The 22948-nt window shown below is 44.7% G+C and overlaps 1 protein-coding gene and 1 long non-coding RNA gene across 12 annotated transcripts in view; one reads left to right on the plus strand and one right to left on the minus strand.

The window, feature by feature from the left end:
* Positions 1-22948, minus strand: part of LOC130859041 (aldehyde oxidase 2) — a 77493-nt gene that overhangs the window by 53733 nt on the left and 812 nt on the right. For 9 of the 10 annotated variants that reach the window (XR_009055154.1, XM_057746285.1, XM_057746283.1 and 6 more), the window contains exons 2-11: positions 20959-21016; positions 19350-19446; positions 18182-18290; positions 16652-16778; positions 14692-14753; positions 11837-11926; positions 8327-8407; positions 6373-6517; positions 4913-5005; positions 710-861 (exon numbers count right to left, since the gene is read on the minus strand). Coding sequence is in view for 9 of the 10 variants with exons in the window: in XM_057746285.1 (XP_057602268.1) it covers positions 710-861; positions 4913-5005; positions 6373-6517; positions 8327-8407; positions 11837-11926; positions 14692-14753; positions 16652-16778; positions 18182-18290; positions 19350-19446; positions 20959-21016 (1014 nt within the window). In the remaining variant the exon portion in view is untranslated. The remainder of the gene's footprint in view (positions 1-709; positions 862-4912; positions 5006-6372; positions 6518-8326; positions 8408-11836; positions 11927-14691; positions 14754-16651; positions 16779-18181; positions 18291-19349; positions 19447-20958; positions 21017-22948) is intronic. The other variant, XM_057746291.1, reaches the window with a different exon arrangement.
* LOC130859044 (uncharacterized) lies at positions 753-22732 on the plus strand. 2 transcript variants are annotated; one of them, XR_009055158.1, is made up of 3 exons: positions 753-1396; positions 14912-14988; positions 17971-22732. It is a non-coding gene; the product is annotated as an uncharacterized LOC130859044 (long non-coding RNA). The 2 variants fall into 2 exon arrangements; XR_009055157.1 differs by lacking the exons at positions 14912-14988; positions 17971-22732 and adding exons at positions 10972-11195; positions 11629-12400.

The raw sequence follows: 22948 nt of genomic DNA on the forward strand, positions 1-22948 counted from the left end.
GGTACTTTGAAAACTTACTTCTGCTAGTGAGAGAGCAGCATTGACATATACACGCTACCAAATGTGAAATAGACAGCTAGTGGGAAGCGGCCGTGTAGCGCAGGGAGATCAGCTCGATGCTTTGTGACGACCTAGGGGGTGGGATAGGGAGGGTGGGAGGGAGGCCCAAGAGGGAGTGGAGGTGGGATATATGTATAAATACGGCCGGTTCACTTTGTTGTACAGCAGAAACTAACACAATGTTATAAAGCTATTATACTCCAATAAAGATGAAAAAAAAAAATAAGAAAAGAAAAGAAAGAAAACTTCTGCTTTCTTCGGAGATCAAAAACAAGCATACCTTGAAGTGTGCCTCCCTGATCTGAGAATTATTCTTTAGCTGTGGTCTGAACAGTCTGAGATAGGCTACCCTCCTTATTTTAGGTATTATACTTCTGTTAATGCAGCCCAAGACAAAATTAGGTACTTTTAAGGTTTTATCACAAAATTAGCACTGGTATTGCTACTTGGCTTATTGTGTTGAACTTGAGTTAGAGTCTTCTTTGAAATATGTTATTAAATAATGTTTGTTAAATATTTATTTATTGTGCCTGTTGTTTCAATCTGCTGAGACTCTTTTGCATGCTGATTCTGCCAACGCCTATTTCAACATTTCAGTGAGATTAAGAAATAGGTGCAGTGGGCCTCGTGATTGGCCGGGAGGACATACCGCCATGTTCCGGATCTGCTGGCCCGCCAGACTCTTCAGGTGCTTCAGGAGCGCCCGGTATGTCTGCGTCTTCTCCTCTGGGAGCTTGGATACCCTCTCAGCCAAGATGTCCTTGACCTGGGCCAGACTGCAGCCAGCACCTATTGTCAGTCCTGGAAAGCACATTGTTTTTATAGGTGACGTGGGAGGAGCAGCTGGATTGCAATCGTGGTGTCAAGGCCATGGCATCCAGCTAGTGCGGTGGCTGCTCAGAGAATCACCAGAACACACACAGCACAGACGCCCCACTCCCACGTCAATCAAATCAGAATCTCCACGTGTGGGGCTTTATCAACGTCTCCCCAGGGTGTTCCCTGGGCAGCCAGGGTTGGGAGCCCCTGGGCTGGGCTACACTCTTTGGATGAATGCAAGAAAACAGAGGCTAGAGAGAAGGAATGACAGTAACACCTTGCAGGTGGCAGACTCTACTAGAACTTTCTGTGACCTGACTGACCACGGTGAAGCTATGAAAAGCTGTTTTGTGATTAAGGGGGATAAATCAAAGGTCTTTCAATTGCCTAGGTCATTGTCTACAATCAGTAATGCTTTGACTGCGGATCTGAACCTCTACAGGTAGCCTTGATGTTCAAAATCTTCAACAACCAGTTCCAGGAGGGGCACCAGCCAATCAGAATGAACACAGCCCAAGTAAGGAGCTGCCCCGGGTATTTGTTTTATTTTTTGTTTGTTTGTTTTTGTCTTTTCAAAAGTAAAATTTTTTATTAGTGATCTATTTTATACATATTAGCGTATATATGTCAAATTGCCCCAGGTGTTTTGCTGGGTGGTGTTGGGCGTGGGGACGTCAGGGATTCCCCGGAACGGGCTAGGGAAGCAGGAGCAATGGTAGAGCATTCATCTGGGGGGCAGGGCAATGCTATTTGCTGGCTTCAGGGGAGTAACTCAGAATTTAAAAACCGTTGCAGCCATCCTTGTGAGTATTGGCAGGATATTAGCACTGGCTTTGGGTTTCTCTGTAGGAGGGATGTAAAGCGTTCAGATCAATCTTAGAAAATGAAGAAGTCACCCAAACCATCAGGAAGTGACTTCATTGAACTTGAAAAAGTAATCTTTCTGGGGTTAGCATGAATCACTAACACGTAGAGTCTGATTTGACATCGTTTCCAAGGCTGGGTTCTAACCGCACTTAGCCTGGTTTTTAACAGGTTGTGGGCTGGGCTTTGATTTTTCTCTTGTGGATTAATCTTGGAGAATATTTCACCCTCCCACATAACTTTATTTTCATCAATATTGAAAGCACACTTGGCACAGGACTTCCCCCACCCCTGCCAACATACCCACACCACACCCCCTGCTGCGTCAATGATCATCGCTAACTTCATTGATGAGGGAAACCAGGAGTCGCTCCTTATTACCCATATGCTAAGCAAATCTTGCCTAAAAGTAACTCAGCTTCTCCCCTGCCCTGGAACGTCTCTCAACTTAGAGTCCCCACCCTGTTTCGGCTTCAGAATCTCCTAAAAGGCGCTCTGTAACACGGATCCCCTCCCAGACCCACCAGTGATGGTCATTGCTTCCCATCATCACAAGCTCCAATATAGCTTGGTCTTTAACTTCTGCAAAATCCTGCTTTCCCTTTGCCTGGAGGAGCACTGGGAAGACCAAGCTTGATTCGCATCATACAGTTCCTCCTACTCTATAGACCCAAAGCCTTATTAGCAGGGAAGAAATCAGAGGCAAAGACATTATTATTATTATCATTAATATCTTCTTAAGGTCAGGAGCATCACACAGACCATCCCTTATCTCACATAGAAAAGGGCAGTTCAGCCCTAGGGGAGAGTGAAATGCCAGCTGTCTCTGTTGCCTGGGTCCTCATAAGTGTGGATTTCAAGCTCAAGCCGAGGCCAGACAGTCCACTTGGGGGCTTTCGTTTGGCTCTTTCCAGTGCTCACATACCCTCTCACTTTGTGCCAGGCATGACACAGCCGTACCCAGAAAATCCCATTTCCTGTACTTCCATTCATGTTTTATTCCATCTTCGGTCAAAAAACCTAGCCTGTATTTCAACGGAGTTGAAAAGGGCTTTATCTTTGTTTGATTCTCAGAACATGGATTTTGTTTTAACTTCATGCTTCTCAGAGTTTGTGGGTCTATGGGTTAAAGTTGCCGTGACTTTCTAGAGCACTTTCTGTACTAAAGATTTTGAAGAAAAAGAAGTATACTGAGCCAAACATGTCTGTCCGTGGATTAGCACACAAAATTTAAACAAATATCAGCTATTGCAGAAATTTATTTCCTGGGGGAGGTTGCTAGTGGTGGTGGTGAGTGCATCTGGCTCCAGCGTACCCTTCCCCAACCAGTGTCCCTCACTCTTCTGGGCCTTAGGAAAAGTTTGGGCATCCTGGGAAAGGTCCCTGGAGGCCCCTAGAGGTTACTCACACTTAAAGTTTAAGGGGCCCCCAAGGAAAGCATATTGTTTGTTTTCTCAGATTTTAGAATCTGGCTCTACTTTGCCTGCAGAGTCCAAACTGACAAATAGCCAATTGGACAAATGGTGGGGTGGGCCTGGGGGACTGGGAATGGCAGTAAAGACAAGAGTTCTGGGGTGAAGATGAGGGGAAGGGTTTTCCTGTCTTGACTGCCTGCTTCAGCTACTTGACTATACTCTCAAACCACCCATTTTACTTTCTCTTCCCTCCAACCCCAAGATTTCAGATAAATCTAAGCACGCTCCCCTCATTTTCTGAGCGGTATGCAGGTGTGCTAGCTGAATTGTCCCACGGCTGAAGCTGTGAGGCTGTGGGGCTGGACAAAACCAGGAGGAGTCCTGTCCCACCAAATGGGTGGGGCAAAGCCAGGGAAGGGCAGGCTTGCTGGTCTGCAGCACAATCTAAGTTTGGCTGATCATGGTTGAGGCCGAGAAGGTAGGACTCCTGGATGGCAGTGATACAGCCAAGGTGGGTCCCCTCCCCTGCCCACCACTGGCCTCCAAAAACATACAGTGGCTGACAAGTCAGTCTGGACTAAAGCTTTCAGTTCAGTCAGCCTCCATGTTGCCTGAGTTAAGGAAGTCATTATTACCACTGTCTCCCAAATTCAAGTTTCTGACCCACTCATTCATTTGTTTCCCCATTAAGTTATTTGTCAGTTATTTAGTACATACATGCATGTACCTGGACATGCACATATATTCTAGGAGACCTGCGGGATGAGGGAAGGAGTAAAATAAGGTTCCCTTCGTCAAACGGTTTGCTGTGCATCTTAAAGGCAAAGTCTTGCATGTTTCCTTCCTACTTTGTGCAGTATCTGCACATAGCAGGCCCTTAAGGATGTTGTAAGTGGCTGGGTGTGCTTGCCTGGGCAGGTTTTTGTCTCATGTGGCCTTTTGCCATTGTCCCCACAAGACAAGTAGCATTTGAGTGCCAGACACTGTATCACCTACTTTCCTTCTGCAAACATCCTCCCTCCATGGACGTGAACATTCAACCAATGGAGAGTGCCAGTTCTCTTTTGCTGTCTTCCCATTAAAGTGACACTGCAAATTTATTGTCTTTGGGTTGCCATGGCTTTTTTTAAAAAAAATTTATTTATTTATTTATTAGATTTATTTTTTTATTGCCTGTGTTGGGTCTTCATTGCTGCACACAGGCTTTCTCTAGTTGCAGAGAGCAGGGGCTACTCTTCATTGTGGTGCGTGGGCTCCTCATTGTGGTGGCTTCTCTTGTTGCGGAGCACGGGCTCTAGGCGCATAGGCTTCAGTAGTTATGGCACATGGGCTCAATAGTTGTGGCTCATGAGCTCTAGAGCACAGGCTCAATAGTTGTGGCACAGTGGCTTAGTTGCTCCGTGGCATGTGGAATCTTCCTGGGGCAGGGCTCGAACCCGTGTCCATTGCATTGGCAGGCAGATTCTTAACCACTGCACCACCTAGGAAGTCCATCATGGCTTTTTATAGGCAAGAATCCTACAGGTGACTACAAGGTCTTGAACAATCTCATCTGAGTAACTCATATTCTGTGAAAAGCTTTTGACAGTAATATTTCATGGTGGCAATATAATATCACATCAGAAAAATGACCAAGAGTTGGAAACAGACCAGACAAGATAAACGTATGAGGAGGTTCTAAACTATTTAGCAAGTGTTAAGTTTAGTGCAGGGATTGGTTCCTTGATATTTTACGAAGAACACCTGGAACTCACCGTTACTTGTTTTAGACACCATACTCAGCTCAGAAATCCTAGCAGGAGAGAGGAGGATTGGGTGAAAATGTCCTTGAGATTTCATTGCAGGTCCTGAAAATAAATACAGTATATATTTTTGAGAGATTTAAGAAAGAGAAAATGCAGTTTTTTTGGCATTGAGAGTTTCTCATAAAAATATTCATGGGGCGGGGGGGTTGGGGTGGGATGAATTGGGAGATTGGGATTGCCATATATACATTACTAATAAGAAAAAAATTCAGATTGTACACTTTATGCAGTTTATTGTATGTCAATTATATCTCAATAGAAGTTCTTAAAAAAGTTTTTCATAAAAAATATTCAGATGCTAATTTTAAAAACTGGTAATAATGTGAAAGTAGTGGCCATACACCCTGCCAAGTAACTTTATAGCTCATGCTCTCCCAGTATATGTATTTATTTATACTCACTACATGCGTGTATAAATAGGAAACAACATGGATGAGAGGTGCTTAGAAAACTCTTGCATGTTGGCACCAGGAGACGCATATAAAGATACTTGTAATAGCAAAAACTTGGAAAACACTCCATATCCTTGAGCATTACAATGGATGAGCAAATTGTGCCCTGGATACACGAGGGAATCCAGCACAGTTGCATGCAACAATGTGGGTGACTCTCAGCTCAAGAATGTTGAATACACAAAGCAAATTGCAGAAGAATAATACCGTGTCAGTCTATTTACGTGAAGTTCAAAAATATGCCAAACTAAGTGACATAGTGCTTAGTTACTCAAATATATGGGGTAAAATTGTAAAAACGAGGAAGAGACTGACCAACACCATATTCAGGCTACTGAGTGCCTCGGAGAGGAAGGGGAGGGGAGGCAATGTGGCTTGGGAGGGCCCATGGGGCAGTTAAAGTTCTTGGTAAAGCTCTGGTGCTGAAACTGGGTGAGGTGGTAACTGGGTGTGCATTGTTTACTATCCATACATATTTTATAAAATTATATTTTACTTACTATTTAACAAAAGCAAAATTAAGAAGGGTAAGGTAGATGATAAACAATCCTCTAACACTTTTCCCCCACACCCCAGGGGGTTACACTGCCATACTCCCAAGGTATACATACCTCCAATTTTGGAGACCATCTTATTATATTATAATAATATCATATTTGTATTATACTTTAATATCATATATATATAATTTATATATGTCAAAATAGCATATGTATGCTAGTATTTATGAAAATATATAGTATATATAACAATGTACTACTATAGAATTATATAAGTAGTTATATAGTAGTTATATAAGTATATAATAATTATTTATATAATAGTACATTTTATGATACATTATAACATTTTTATTTAAAGAATGAGGTTTTTATCCTTAAAAAGTAGTTTTTGTAGATTGTGAGCAGAGTAGGGAACAGGAATTCCAGTTTGGCACAAACCATTGTAACCACTCACCCAGCGAGGTGTTGCCCAGGATGAGAGGGGCCTCCGGATGTCTTGCTTTCAGCTCCAGGAGGTCCTTGAGGGTCCCAGGTAAGATCCAGGTAACCCTCTCTCCATGAAAGGTCAGGGTTCGTTTTTCTGGGTTCTCTGCCATTCTCTAAGTGCAAATAAGAAGGGTGTGGGCACATGTGCACACCTGTTTTCCTGGGTTATGGTTGATCCCGGTGGAGATTTCAGAAGTTCTGGGGTCCCCTTGACTAAAAAGATACTCACTACACCCATTGGCTAATGCCTGAATTTCCATAATTAGATATTTACTCCTTTATCTTAAGACTTGTTAGTATGTAGTTCTTTGGAGACAAGTGATAGTATGAGCTGTCATCTGTCATTGACCCTTCGCTATATATTAATTTAACATAATTTAGTATCATGGCCTTAAAAATCATAATTATACTGATACTCCTAAATTAGTATCTTCAGCTTTTCCTCTGAAATCCAAACTCATATACCTGAATGAACACTCAATGTCTCTTCTTAGATGTGTAATGGGCTTCTCAAATTTAACATGTCCAAAGCTGAGCTCTTCACACCCCATCCCCCTCCAAGCTTCCAAAAAGGACCCCCCAAAGGAAAAATACCCTACTCCTATGGAGGGTCTCCCTGTCTCCATAAATGGCCGCCCCCCTTTCCAGCTGCCCAAAGCCCCGGAGTCAACCTTGACTCCTCTCTCTCTCCCACACCCTACATCACATTCATCAGGAAATCTCATTGGCTCTTCTTCCAAAATGTATCCAGAATCCACTCGCTGCTCACCATCTGCTTGCTGGCAGCCTGGTCCAGCACCACCATCCTCAGGATGATGTTAGTGCCCTAACAGGCTCACTGCTCCTTCCCTCGCCCCCTCCCCAGGCTATTCCCATCCCAGCAGCCAAAATGACCCCAGATCCCATTACAAGGTTAACGAGAGCATACCCCTCTTCTGTCCAATCTCTCTGATAGCTTCTCACCTCAGGCAGAGTAAAAGCCAAGCAGTTCAAGTCCAGCATGGTCTGTCCACTGGCCCGGCAGCTTTCTGACCTCCCTCATTCACTGAGCTCCAGCCAGGCTGGCCCCTGCTCTGTCCCTTGGTCAGGCCAGGAGTTCTCCCCTCCTTGGCACCTTTGCACTTGCTGCCTGACTACCTGGGCTTCTCTTCCCCCATGTATCTTCACGTCCAGTTCCCTCACCTCCTTCAGCACGTTCTTCAAATATTACCTTCTCAGAGAAGTCTTCTCTGGCCAGATATTTAAAATTGCCACCCCCCTGCATCCAATCCCCCTTCTCTGTTTTGTTCTGCTCTCTTTCTCACTTGCTAACACACTATCTAACTTATCTGTTATCTTGCGCACTGTCTGTCTCTCTCACCAGATTACAGACTCCTCGGGGGCAGGTCTTTGGCTGAGATTTGTTCCCTATTGTATATTCAGTACCCAGAACAGTGCCTGGGTATTGAATTAATATTTGATGAACACATGGATAAACATATCAGAACCCTTTCAGAAATAGACATTTTATAGACTGGGACCACTGGATGCTAGAGAGGAAAGATAGAAGTGCTGACAGAGGGAAGGCTGAGGAATCGGGAGGCCCTGGAAGTGCCTCTTGAGGAATATCTGGGAAGGGCTGGAAAGGCCAAGTTAGAAGCCGAGAAAAACTGGATTGCTTGGGACAGTCAGCAGGGACACATTGCAGATGACAATGATGGGAGAAATGATGAAATCACTTAAAAAATAGCCTCAGCTGAGGCTTTGGGGATTGTGTGAGAGCATGAGCCCGGGCTTGGTGAGCTGGGCAGGACAGGCATCCTGATTTGCTCACACATTTCCACAATTTGGTAATTTCACAGAATGGAAAGGGTGGTTTTAGAAAACTGAGCTTATAACCGGTGACATTTAAACAAGCACGTAAAACACCCAACTCATCTTACCAAGAGTTCGGGGGGAAATATGAGCTCCTGGGTAGGGTCCAAGGGCTGGAACTCCTCTTTCTCAAATAAGTCCGTGCACATCTTTATAAAGGGCAGAAGAAAATGGTTCCATCAGCCCCACTCAACTGGAGACAGCATCTTAATTCTTTACATTAATTAGGCAAAATGAATATAGTAACAGCTGTCTGATTCTCCTTGTATGGGCAAATAAGGGGGTGAGTCCAAAATTATCCGCACTCTGGCTGTAGAATTTATGTTAATTAACTTGTAGAAAAGACAGATACATCATTTTTCAACATAGTGGCCTTGCTTTTCAGTACACTTTGTCCATCTGTCAACAAGCTTTCATATTCCCTCATTAAAAAATGTTTTAGGCTGAGCTGTGAGCCACGAATGCACCGCTGTCTTCACATCTTCATGTGGATGGGCGTCTGGGTCCTTCTTAATGGCTAACAATTGTGCAGTCTTCCTTGAACTTCTCTAACCATTCATACATACCTCTTCGTGACAAAACAATTTCTCCATACTACACACAAAGTCTTTGATAAATAATGGCACCAGGTATACTCTCAGACAACAAAAAACAAATCACTGCACACTGCTCTTTTCTCGTGCAAATCACAAGTCAGGCATCCATTTTTGCTCACACTGCAGTTACAAATGAACTGATGTAACATGTGCACACCTGCACAGCAATGACTGGGGAGACAGTAGCCTTGAATGGAAAGCACTGATAAGACAGTGCAGACAACAGAAGTTTTAATATAACCGGAGTGTGGATAATTTTTGACTCACTCTCGTAGTTCAAACCAAATAGTTTTAAATAAGAATCTTGTAAGAGAAATACTGATTTGACACTAATAGGATATTAAAGAGTATTCTGTGAAATAGTTCAAACAGTACCCTGCGAAACACCAGGACAGTCTGTGAAAAACAATCACAGGTCAGATAAGTTTAAGAAATCCTCTCCATTGTGCCCCAACCTCTATCTCCTCACCTGCCAAGTCAGGATTCAAAATGCTAAAAGCTCTGAGAAGTCCTGTAGTTTAAGTAAAAAATTACTCTAAACATACGTACCCATGTGTAAACACACACACACATGCGTGCGCACACACACACACACCACTTGCTTTAATAACAACAGTTAACATTTACGGGGTGCTTACATTCCAAGTGCTTTTATAAAAATTAATAATTTACTTAATCCTCACAACAATTGTACAAAGAAAGTAAATTAACATCTCCATTTTACCTATTAGGAAACTAAAGCACAGTGAAAAGTTACCCAAACTGTAATCTTGTCTGAATCAAGTATGTTTTAGCTTTGGAAACACTTATTCCCAGGAAACCTTCCTAAAGAGTAAGACAAATTGGGAGAAAACTGTGGGATGTGGGGTTAGAGGGCTGTGTAGTGAGGAAGAGCATGGGAGTTAGGGGGACACACAGATCTGGGTTCATTCTCAGCTCTGCCACGACTTGGCTCTCTGACCCTCTCAATGGAAAGGTAGTCAATCTCTCTAAAGATTAAATAGAAATAATGCCTATTTTTTAAAATTGAAGTATAGTTGATTTACAATGTTGTGCCAATCTCTGCTGTACAGTGAAGTGACTCATTTTTACGCATATTTACATTCTAAAAGATATTTATTTATTTATTTGGTTGCACCAGGTCTTCGTTGCAGCAGGTGGGCTCCTTAGTTGTGGCATGCAAGCTCTTAGTTGCAGCATGCATGTGGATCCAGTTCTCTGACCAGGGATCGACAGATAAATAAACCAGGGATTATTTGCATTGGGAATGCCACCAGGGAATTCCCTACAATTTTTTTTTTTTAATATTCTTTTCCATTATGGTTTATCTTAGGAAATTGCATATAGTTCCCTGTGCTATACAGTAGGACCTTGTTGTTTATCCATTCTCAATGTAATAGTTTGCACCTGCCAACCCCAAATTCCCAGGGAAATAACGCCTTTTTTGAAGGGTAATTGTGACAAGTAGGTGAAATGACCTAACATTTGTCCAACATTGCCCTGCGTTTTTTCCTTTCTCTCTAGGTCTTGCCAGGTTCCAGAAGGAAAACTTGTAATTGTCCCTTGTGTAGGTTCTTAGTAGGACCCCAGACTGAGGCAGAACCAGCCAACATCTGAAGGATCAGTTTTTGAGTTAGCTGGAACTAAAAGTGTAGGCAGTACCTGGGGGAGATAATGTGGAGGATATCTAAAACCTAGAAATGAGATGGCGTTTGAGAATTAAAATGCAAAACAAGCATAATGAATCAGAGCTGAGGAATTAAAGTTCCCCTAAACAGAGGCTCGGCCAAGACCTCACAGTTACCCCGTGGAAGATATTAACATAGCTTCAAGAGAAGGGAGCGTCATGGGGCAGGCACCTGCCATCCAGCAGGTCTACCTGATGGATGGAGAGGGGTCTTCTCTGATGTTACCCTTAAGCTTATCCAACTGCTCTGCATCCTTGCTCACCAAGCAATCATCCCCTTAGAGTGTGGCTTCCTGTGTGTGTTTTTTGCATAAGGAGAGGATGTGGCTCAGTGATCATAAGATCTACCTTAAAATTGTATGTCTCTTTGTAAATGAGTATTGGGGCACAGTCCAGTTTAAATTGTGTGTTCTTTTGCATTTGGTTAAAGTGATTCAGGTGGACCCCAGAGCCCAATCATTGCCCAGACTGAATTCCTGAGGCCACAAAACCGAGGATCAGACTTTAGAATGTTTTTAGCCCTCCAGGGAGCACTGATCCTCTGTGAAGTGATTGTGGGGGCACAGCCCGCCTTCCTCCGGAGCACACCTCTGTTCCATTGCTTAGCTTCTCCAGACCAGAATAAGTGACGGGGAGGCCAAGGATGGGAACAAGGTAGGTGTTAAGGTGAGAAACAGATAGAGCAGGGAATGACAGTCTTAGTTTTATCTAAGGCCAGCTCTGTTCTCTTAGTTTTCCGTGTCTACAGGGAGCAGACTCTATTTTTCCTGTATTCTAACTAGGAATTCTAAGTAGTACCTTTAAAAACTTGGCAGTGGGTCTTTTTTGGAAACTAGCGTCTCTCAGAGGGCAAAGCCAGAGACTGGGGTGTTTCAGGCTGGACTTCCTAGCTGTGGGGGCCATGAACTTGCCATGTGACTTTGGATGGGCTCAGCCTTCCTGAGGTTGCAGTGCCCTCTCTCTGCAAAGAGGAGAGAGTCATAGAGGCCAGCTCTGCACGAGTAGGGCCAGGCAAGGACAGGACTCATTACAGTTGGGGTAGGTCTTTTTTCTCTTGTCTGAGTGGGTTTCTGTTTTATTATTTCAGCCTTCCAGAGAGTGAAGGGGGAAACCAGAGCATGGGCTTTGAATCTCCACTTTTCCTGGCTCCCAAATGATAAATGCTTTATTTGTGCCTTCACTTTGGATGTTTGTAAGTAAAGCAGAGAATGACCATCAAAACTCACAAGCACAGTTTCAGCACTGGCCGGCGTTAAGTGATGCTCTGAGGGAGAGGACAAAACAAAGGGACTTACGTCATTATTCCTGCCAAGCGAGGAAGAATCATCTTCTCCCTGATCCAGGCAGCATTTTCCTGTTCCCTTCTGTTGACAGTCATTTGACTCCTGGAACAGTGAAATGCCTTGAGATGAAATGCCTTGGGTGTGTGCTTTGAAGGGTTTGGCAATTTAAATGAGACTCCAAACTTTTAAAATCACTTTTGGTGGTTTCTATTAGAATAGGGATAATCACGAGATCTTTATTTTTTCACTTTATTTTTAAAATATGATACAGATAGAATGTATAGAATATATTATATATATATGCAGTGTATAATATATAGCATAAAACAATAATAAAGAATATAGGGAAAACATAAAAGAAATAAACTATCATTACTCTATTCCACTAATAATATTTTTATATGATATATATTTATACTGTATTTATAGTACAATATACTTTTTATTTTGACTTTTTGTTCATTTATTTGCCTTCATTAAAAAGTCTTAAAATAACGAAGTGAGAGAGTAGCACAGACATATATATACTACCAACTGTAAAATAGTCAGTGGGAAGTTGTTGTACAACAAAGGGAGCCCAACTCGAGGATGGAAGATGCCTTAGAGGACTGGGGCGGGGAGGGTGGGGGGGACTCGAGGGGGGGGGAGTCAAGAAAGGGAGGGAATACGGGGATATGTGTATAAAAACAGATGATTGAACCTGGTGTACCCCCAAAAAAATAAAAAATAAAATAAAAATTAAAAAAAAGTCTTAAAATATAATTTTGCTGACTGTCTAGTAATCCATCTTCTGACAATTTTGTAATGTATTTGTAAAATTTGCTTTTGATGCATATTTAGGGTTTTCTCCCCTACATTTTATAACTACAAATAACATAATGAACATTTTTGTTCATTACACGTACAGCTTTGTGTACATCTCTGAATTTTTTCTTAGGTGAATTCCTAGTCATAGAATCAATTGAGAAGATGCTTTTCAGAACAATAACAGTTTATCCATTCTCTAGTATATATAAGATTCAACAACAGTGAGAATTTACATAGGGACCTAAAGAAAAGGGGAAAAAAAAAGACAGAAAAAAAAAAAGAAAAAAGAAAACCATTTTGGAACCAGGTCCCCTGACATTTGCGACTGGCATGGGACTGACTAGGAATGAATGGACAGTCAGTGGATTTTAAAGCAGATTTCCATTTGCTGGTTCTTTCATTTCCCATTTCCTTCATGTTTACCGCTTGTATTTTCTTCCTCAAATAGACTCTCCTAAGTCTCTAGTAAAATAGTTTCTTTGAGATGCTTTAGTTCTCTGTCTCTACATAAATGTCTCAGGCTGCCATCTTCCTAATTCTGTCCAAGAAGCAAAACCAGCTGAGCCAAGCAAGTAGCGCTTCCTCTCTCACCCAGAACTCTGAGTGCTCTCACGATGGACCACGAGTGAGTGATAACAGAAGCAGCCAGTCTTCTCTTGCCTACTAGATAGGAGCCTTGGGTATTCCCACTGCGGCTCGGTTCCTTTCACCCATTAAGGTCCCTGGGGCCTGTTGGCTGCAGGTTGTGTCTCTGACTATATTTTTGCCTTTATCCCCAGGGTCTGTGCTTGGAAAGGTGGATAACATCCACATTCCAGAGGGAAAGAGGTTGCCTTTAACTTCCTTTATTTGTATTCACAAGTGTTTTTCCATTTACACCAGCAATTTGATGGGTTTATAAGCTGTTCATTTTATTTCTCAGCCTGTCAATGACTGGCTCCCCCGTGTGGCAGTAGAAGGTAGGACACGCACTGGGGACCTGACTGGCTCTGGGGAGTGAGACACACCTGCTAGTCCATTTCCAGGCCCTCATCCACTGCTTGTGGAGCCAAGGCAACAATACAAATGGAGGCTTCTGGCCTGTGGCCTGCTGCCCTTCCCTCCCCACGCTGGCCTCGCACACCCGTGGGCCAGCCTGCGTGTTCAAGCTTTGTCTACTTCCTCCCCAAACAGCCAGTCTTTGACCTCTGGGTGCACATGCTGGCTGTTATGATCTTAGTGAGAAAGATGGACTTGGGGATAAGGCTTGTGCCTGGGAATGGGGTCAAGACCATATCTGGAGTACAGTCTAGAAAAGGGGAAGGCTCGAGGTGAACAAGTCACTTTGGCCCCGTGGCCTCTTGAGATTGGCTGGAGGAGGACCCGCGAAGGGCTCTCCAAAGTTTGGGATCCCCCTTGCTTGGGTCTAAGGGCAGTACTGCCCACATCCATCCTGCCCTCTCAGAGGGTGGTCAGATGTGTCTGTCTGATCTCCCTGGCAAACATTATTTAATAGTGTTGACAGCATCCACGATACAGTAGTAACTATTTGTTGACTTTGCTGTAAGCCTGCAATTTCTCATTTGATTTTCACAGCAGCCTAGTGAGATATTGTTATTTGGTGGAGGAAGCTCCCTGCACTCTGGTACTTGGGGTGAATTTTGGATTCCACTCTGCATTTTTGGCTTCTTTATCTGCTCACACTTTCCCAGCTGGTGTGGATTTTTGGAACTAACCTTGCCTCCCCCAAGCAAACCCCACGTCTTTGCTTGTCTCCTTTGGTCTTGCTGGAGCCCTCCTACCTGTCCTGTGCCAGTGCCTTGCTGAACTAGTCATGGAGGCTAACTGGCTTGATCACCTGGCTCCCCGGTGGTGTGCTGTAAATCATCAAAGGTGGTGTAACCTTCACCCTTCCCTCAACAAAGTGCTCAAACTCCCACGAGTTAGTTGGAGATAACTCAGTTGGTCTTCCTTACAGTCTATTTAGATGGTCTAAAAATCTAAACTGCTGTGCTCCCAGCCTCGACCAGCTGTCACTGTCATTCTTGCTCCATAGGGTGCCCCCCCAGGCCCCTACTCACCAAACAAAAGGTCTTTCCACTCTCAAGAATTGGCCGATACCCAGTGCAGCGGCATAGATTACCTAATCAGAGAAGAAGCAAAGTTATCAGCCGGCTTTACTTTTACTGATTTTTACTTTATTTTTCTTTAGAAAGTTGCAACAAACACAGGTGTTTTGTTTTGTTTTTGAGAATATTTAAATATCTGCTAGGCTGTTCACTGCTTTTTTCTTCTTCTTAGATAATTATTCGTCCCACCAGCTTTATCCTTCAATTCCAGCTTTATTCTCTGTTCTAAAGAAGATGATAATCTATCTGGTGAGCTCAGTTGCATCCATCTATTAAATTATTCATTCATTCAACATGCATCTGTTGACTACAACTATATTTCAGATACTATGTAAGATGCAAACGATCCTAAACCAAGAAAACACAGGGCGCTTCTAAGGCACAACATGAGTGAAGTATCACGCCTTGGACAGCTTGTTAGTAGTTCCCTCTCAGTGGACTATAGGTCACTGCATCAGAATTTCCTGGGGCGATTTGTTTAAAATGCAGAGCTCTGGCCTTTCTCCAATTCTCCTGAATCAGAACATCTGGGCATGGGCCCAGGAATCTGCTTTTAAGAGGTCTGCAGTAGCAATTCCATTGCATGGTAAAGTGTAAGAACCTCAGGTTTCCAAGGATGAAGGCATGGGGGAGGGTGGGATGGAGGAGGGCCGGTGTGGAATCAAGTTCATCTGGGGAGGCTTCACAAAGAAGCTTGGGTTGAAGGATGAGGAGGCAATGGATTGGTGGAGAGCAGGTGAGAGGCATTCGGGTTCACAGAGCAGCAAAGGTGCAGGAGTGGAAATGTGCAGAGGATTGAGGGTTGAGAGGAGACTGGTCAGCGGGGAGTCATGTAGCTGAGGAAGAAGAATGAGTTTGGGAGGTCAGTTGTTGGACTTCTCTGCATGCTGGGTGAAGGAGGGTAGGCGTGGCCATGTGAGGTGTGAGGAGCTGTGGAAGGATCTCAAATAGTAGAAGGACCTAAGGAAGGCAGGATTTTTAGGTGACGTGATCTTGTTTTCTGTAACGGAGCAGAGAGAGTAAGGGAAGTCCACCAGCAACTGGGAGATGAGGAGAGTGTATGGTGCTCACCCTTCAGGTCTCAGTCTAAGGATATGTGTATCTAACGTGATTTGTTCAGGGATTGTTGACACCTGAATGTGAGGTTCATTGATCCTGCAAAAGGGATATGTCTATGAACTCCTCTTTAGCAGCTTAAACCCATCGTAAATTTTAAAAGATCCTTTCGATATGTGAAGGGCTGTGTTGTGGGTTGAATCGTGTCACCCCAAAAGATATGCTGAGGTTTTGACCTCTGGAACCTGTGAATGTGACCTTATTTGGAAATCTGCAGAAAAGCAGATGTAATCAAGTTAAGATGAAGTCCTACTGGATTAGGGTTGGCCTTGATCCAGTGACTGGATTATTGGACACAGACACACGGGGTGAAGGCTGTGAGAAGACGGAGGCAGAGACTGGAGTGATAACTCTCTACGTCAAGGAATGCCAGGACTGCTGTCAATCACCAGAAGCTTAGGAAGAGGCCAGGAAGAGCCCTCTTCTAGAGCCTTGATTTCAGGCTCTTCGGCTCCAGGACTGTGAGAGAGAAATTCCTGTCGTTTTAATTCCCCCAGTTTGTGGTGCTTTGTTACGACAGCCGGAGTGAAGGCAGCCACGTTAAGTCACTGGGTAGAGAGGTGGGGTGTCAAGATGGGGGTGTGGGCCACGTGTGCTGTTTAGTTCTGTGCAGCAAGTGCTGATAAGCAGGGATAGCTTGACATTCTTCTCTGCGCCTGGGTGAAAGCAGCTATTTTGGAAACAACCGAGGGGTCCCTGTGCGGGGCTGGGCAGTGTTGTGGGTGGGGAGGAGGAGCCTGACGCACACCCCCGCTTGGCCTCGGGCGGGCGGTGGGTTTTCTTGAGCCACACCTACCCCCCAGGGCTGCCAGCAGCTGCTCCTCCGAGGGCTGTGGGTGGTTCCTGAGCAGCGTGTACATGGACATCACCATCCCAGGGGTGCAGAACCCGCACTGGGTGCCATGGCTCTTGGCAATCCTCTCCTGGAAGGATACAGCGCAGTCACAGACCCTGCCTTCCTGCTGCCACCACCTCCCGCCACAGTCCACATCCTGCGTCTCCCTTGTCACGGTAGGACCCGCTCCCTGAGCAGCGCACCCTCCCCTTGGGCAAAGCTGGCCAGCATGCCCTTTCCTCCTGGAGGAGGTGACCTGGAAGCCGTGTTCTGGCATTACAATCACTTCTCAAGCTCAAATGTCCAGATCCTTCTAACTGGGAACTAGCAGCGCACATTCCCAGAGTGAGAAGAATTCTCCATAAATCAGTAATGACAGGAAAGTGTGTGCAATTTCAAAGACAGTTTTCTTGAGTACCCCCATGTCTTCCCCAGTGTGGTTCTGAGCATGGGGCCACCTCTTTTGGATTAACTTGGAGACTATCTACTATCGACCCCATGTTACTCTCATCTCTAAATTCTTTCGTGTTGGCTCAAAAGGAGCTCTACTTTCAAAGGTCCAAGATTTTGGTCTGTGTTCTCGATTCTTATTATATAAAGTGTAGTCCATGGACCAGCAGCGTTGGTTCTACCTAGGGGCTTATAGGAAATGCAGGATCTCAAGCCTCTGTTCCAAACCTCCTGACTCAGAATTTGCATTTTTAACAAGATCCCAGCTGATTGATTCTTAAGCACATTAAAGGCTTGGGAAGCCTTGCTCTGGATTCAGAATGTAGTGTAATTCTAGGATTCTGGCTTATTGGCCTCATGTGAACCTCCTCTGTGACCTTCTCAGAGACTCTAGTAAACTCTGCTGGGTCCTTTGCCTTTGCTGACCTTCCTGGAATTAATTCCCACATGGTTAAATCCAGGCTCCTCCTGCCTGGAAGGACTCATAGAGTTAGTGGATCTGGACCTATGACCCTCCAGACCTCTGTGACAATGACAGAGGAATTGATGTGTTTCTGCTAGTGCATGTCACAGTATTCTTAAAACCAACCTCTGTGTTCCAGGTTCAAGTTAAGATTTGGAGAAATGATTGTTCTGCTCTGGTTCAGTCATCCTCAATTCTGATTTAACTCCCAAGACCTCCATGCTACAGGGAATAATCCTGAATTTTACCCTATTAGCCTCAGAGATGTTTTGTTATATGCACAATACCCTTTGTGCAGTATTTACTCTGCATCACAGTCTAACAGGCATTAATCGATGTTTTGATCATGCTGTTATCATTCAAGCAGAAAAGTAAGAAGAAAGATGATCAGCTAATGACATGTGGATGGATTTCCAGGTTTCTTTTAAATCACTTAACAGATATAATTATCTTGATCAACATGCATGCAAAGCTTCAACTTGCTGCACCACAACCCAGAAGCCCCAGGAGGCAATGTCAACACAGCATTGGTTACAAAGATAGAGTTAAGAAGTGAAAAAATTAGGATGTGCTCTTACCTGCACGGGGTGAAGCCTGGTTTTGATGCTTCCAACACCTTCCACAGTGGTGACAGCAGCTCCATACAGAGAGCAGATGGGCACCAGGCATGCGGTGACAGAGAAGTGTCTTTATATGAGAAGCACAAGGAAAATCAAAAGGGGTAACACAGTTCTGCCTGGTGGAGAACATGGGAACCAAGAAGGGCAGCAGGAAACCCACCAAGCCTGTCCTTCAACCTCGATGACGGGGACCTGGAGGCGTGACCAGGAGGGAAACTTTAGAGTCCCTTCCATTGCCTGTATTATCTGTAAGAATTGGATCCTTGGGAATATGGACATTCTGAACATCAGAAAAACTTTCCAAGCCCAGGACAGACCCACCTGGGTCTGGACTCAGTGGGAATGGACTCGTGTCATCAGGAATACGGTTGGACGTCAACTGATATTCATTAGGATGTTGTTCCCATAACAGGCAAAAGGCGCACCTTTGTCTTTTAACCATATTTGAGAATTTTTTTGCCTGTTCATTTTAAACTCTCTGTGTAGGGTCATTCAGCAGAGTTGGAAGGCCTGTGTGCTGAGGTCATTTCTTGATTTTTGGGGCCAGTGGATTTGGGAGCAGCCCAGTCCTGGAATCTGGCCCTTAATGAAAGGCTGGAATCATGGCCCTGGTCCAGCCCAACAGTAGAAAGAACATTAGCATCAGAGCCAGAAAACGTAGGCTCAAGTCCTTGTTCTATGGCTTACTAGTTGCATGGCCTTGAAAAAGTCACTTTATGCTCCTGAACCTCAATTTCCTCATCTGTACGATGAATGTTGGGCCTCAATTGGCTCCCACCCCCCGACCCCACACCTTGCAGCTTGTGGGATCTTACTTTCCTGACCAGAGCGTGAACCCAGGCCCTCAGCAGTTAAGCACTGAGTCCTAACCACTGGACCGCCAAGGAATTCCCTTAATTGGCATTTCTTAACCTGGGATGCATTGATGAGCCTTGACAGGTCCGTGATCTCCTGGAAACTGTGCAAAACGTTATTCATTTTTGTAGAAGCTCATAGCTTTTATCAGATTATCAAAGGGGTCTAAGACCTAGAGAGGCTTAGACTCACAAGGCTAGAAGGTCTCTGAGATCTTCCTCAGCTGCGAGATGAGAACGCAAGTCTGGTCCCTGAGCATCTGGGCAGATACCTTATCTCCTGGCACGCGGGGTCTTGCTTAGACACCATCACGGTGCAGGCACCGCAGCCTCCTCTTCCGCAGGCATACTTGGTTCCTGTGAGGCGCACTGGGAGGGGTGGTCAAGGAAAGAGTCCCAGGCGGACACCTTGCCTCCATTAGAGCTGCCACCTTAGGGTGTCGCTAGCCAGGAAAGTCTCCTTTGTGGGTGGGGGTGGAGGGGTGTTGGGGGAGAGGGTGGTGCAGGTCTGAGAAGACATTCTCCTGCCTCCAGGCCTCAGTCAAGGCCACTCTGTATCTTACCAGCTGTGTGATACTGGACACACGAACATCTCCCCACCTGTTTTTTTCACTTGCAAAGAGGGAAAAGCAATACCTACTTTATGTTCACAGGCTTATCATAAGCATCTTGTAAGATAACAGAAGTAAAAGCCCTTGGAAAAAATGCTATTTCACTGTAGGTATTCTTCTGGGTTCAAATCATGTCACTGGAAGATAAGCACTTATTTTTAGCAGTTTAATGTACTGCTAGTTTTGCCCGATAAGTTGTACTGCATTTGAAATCAAGTCAGTGAGCTTTCGGAGAAAACTCCCATCCTTATTTTCACATCCCACCTGGAGTGTCCCTCTGCTCCTGCTTGGCCCAGGTCCAATCCCAAGGCTCAGCCTCTGCCCCTCTCTAGTCATCCCTCTCCCTCATTGTGGCCCATTTCCACACAGTTCATGGATTGGATGTAATTAGACTGGCCAAGAAGACTTCAGAATATCTGGCCCATTTTTTTTTGTTTTCTTAAACCCTATGGCTTGTTCATCTAAATTACATCATAACCGTAAATGCTTACAGGGAGGTGTGTGAAGGAGTGGAGGGGCTAGTGTAACTGGAGAGCTTGCCTCTCATTTTAGATGGAGGATGACAGACAGGCCCCACCCAGCTCTAAGCAAGACTGCTGCCAGGCAGGAATGACTATATTCCAATTTTTCATGAGAAACTCCTATTTTTTTGAAAAATATGAAATTTCTTAATTTTCAAACATTGACAACGAATTAAAAACCTTGTGGGCTTTTACACAAGACTTGTAATTTCTGTCTTTTTAAAAATATTTGGCTTCTCTGAGCAATCCACTAGATTTACCCATTAAAATATGTTTGCCATTATTAAGATTGAAATTTCAGAATATAGAATGTTGGGGGAAGATCTGTTGTGAGAAAACAGATGTCGAGAAAGGTAATCTTCTCCTACGACACGTGCTCTTCCTGAACCTGGAGAATTTGGTTTTCCTCCAGGGCAGGGTACATGCAACACAAACCTCTGTTACATAACCACTCTCTTGGGGATCTTGAAGGCACTCAAAGGAATAATTAGTGCTAAAGGAAAGAGCTTAGCTTCTATTGTGTGGCTATTAAATCAAGATATAAAAAACTCTGGGGAAACTTTATCTTCTCCAAAGAGCTCAATTAACTTAACATCCTTAGAATCATTGCCAAAAGCAAATAGAGAGCAAGGGCTGAGGGGCCTAGCTGTTTGGAGATGGAGAGGTTTGGTTAGTTCTCACAATCATCCTCTTGATCTTAAGTTTTAAGGCAAACACAGACACGGCCAAGAATTTGATCAAAAGGGTCCAGTTCTTTCGCAGGAAGGTCAGCAGAGTGACTTCTGGGTCCACGTTCCTCTCAACCACCTGCATTGGAAACAGAAAAGAGAATATTATGGAAATTGAATGGGCAACCCAGAGGAACGCCTGTCATGGCTTGCTTGGTTTACAGACTGGGGTATATTAGGCCTGATTTCATTTGCCTCTTTTTCTGTGCTCTAAAGGCAAACAGCTTTTACATACATTTGTAGAGTAGGAGACCCACCAAGCAAACGTGGCAATAATGCTCTTATATGTGATTAGAGCTGGGAACCACCGTTGTGTAAAGATGCCTCTGGCATTTATGTTCTTCACGTGTGCTCCACTGTCTAATTTTTTGGAGTCTTCCAGCCCAATTTTTTGTACTGTTGAAATATTTCAAATTGGGGAAGGACTTGGATGCTGTGTGTGTGTGTATGTGTGTGTGTAAATGAGAGTGTGAAGGGTCCTTGAGGGAAGAAGGCTGAATAGGAGGGGTTTCTATTGTGGCACTTCTGAGATGCGCCCTGTGGGGAGTACATTTGATAACATCAGGGATCCAAAGGGTTGGTGGCAGAAGGGGGAGGTGAGGGAGTGGCTCCCAGCCTGGAGTTGTCCCTGATGTGCCACTGGCAGTGTGGCCAGTGGCGAGCCTTGTGGCCCCAGCGCAGGACCCAGGGAGACTCTGGAGGACCATGAGGATCCCTCTCTCCCTCACCTTGAAAAGTGGGGGATTTAGTGCTCTAAAGCCACGGAGGGACTTTCCTTGCAGCTTCTTTCCCATTTGTTTATTTCCTTTGACTTTGTCTTTGGGTGTCCCGCAAATACCTACAGCCATTTTGTTGCAACAGAGGAAAGGAAGCTACAGTGGGCTATTCATGTAAGTTTCTTCTTTATCCCCAGAAGGAAAACATGAACTTGTGTAGACCTCAAAGAATAAGAAAAGTACAGGAAAGGACTTCCCTGACAGTCCAGTGGTTAAGACTCCACGCTTCCACATCATGGGGCCCTGGTTTGATCCCTGGTAGGGGAACTAAGATCCTGAAAGTACAAGAAGATGCTTCCAAGCTGAGATAGACAATTCAACTGCTCTCTGGATCTCTAGGGGCTGCTATCAATGAAAGATGCAGCCCTTGTCTGCCTGCTCTTACTTCCATCCCAGATCTTTTGAAAGCATTTAATGAGAGTGTGGTTGGATAATATTTTTGTTATCAAGCTGACTCCACTCCCACCATACAACCTGTGTTTCCTCTAACCCTTGACTTATTCCCTGTTCTGCCTGCAGCCACTTCATTCTGGGCTCATGACTCAGAAGGAATGTGGAACAGAAAACAGAGGAAGGAGCCTCCAAAGCCCAGGCCAGTGGATCAAGCGAGTAAGGACTCAGAGTCTTGGAAGAATGTTTGGTGGCTGCTGGTGGTGGAGACTGGATACAGGAGAGAGAGTTAGAATGAAAATGATGGGAAGGTAGGGCTTCCCTGGTGGCACACTGGTTACGAATCTGCCTGCTAATGCAGGGGACATGGGTTCAAGCCCTGGTCCAGGAAGATCCCACGTGCCTAAGAGCAACTAAGCCCATGCACCACAACTACTGAGCCTGCGCTCTAGAGCCTGAGAGCTACAACTAGTGAGCTCACGTGCCGCAGCTACTGAAGCCTGCGCACCTATAGCCTGTGCTCTGCAACGAAAGAAGCCATGGCAATGAGAAGCCCGCGCACCACAACGAAGAGTAGCCCCTGCTCACCACAACTACAGAAAGCCTGTGTGCAGCAACGAAGACCCAACACAGCCAATAAAAATAAATAAATAAATAAATAAATAAATAAATGAATTTATTAAAAAAGAAAAGAAAATGATGAGAATGTAGAGGCTCTGTTCGCTCTCCTTCCTTGGGTCAAGCCCCTACGTGGGGCGGGGTGGGGGTCCATGACCAAATCCCAGTTAGGCTTGTGGGATTGGGAGGCTGAAGGGCCCTGGAGGAGAGACCCCAGAGAAGCTGCA

The sequence above is a fragment of the Hippopotamus amphibius genome, chromosome 8, assembly GCF_030028045.1.
Source record: "Hippopotamus amphibius kiboko isolate mHipAmp2 chromosome 8, mHipAmp2.hap2, whole genome shotgun sequence".
Taxonomy (NCBI): domain Eukaryota; kingdom Metazoa; phylum Chordata; class Mammalia; order Artiodactyla; family Hippopotamidae; genus Hippopotamus; species Hippopotamus amphibius.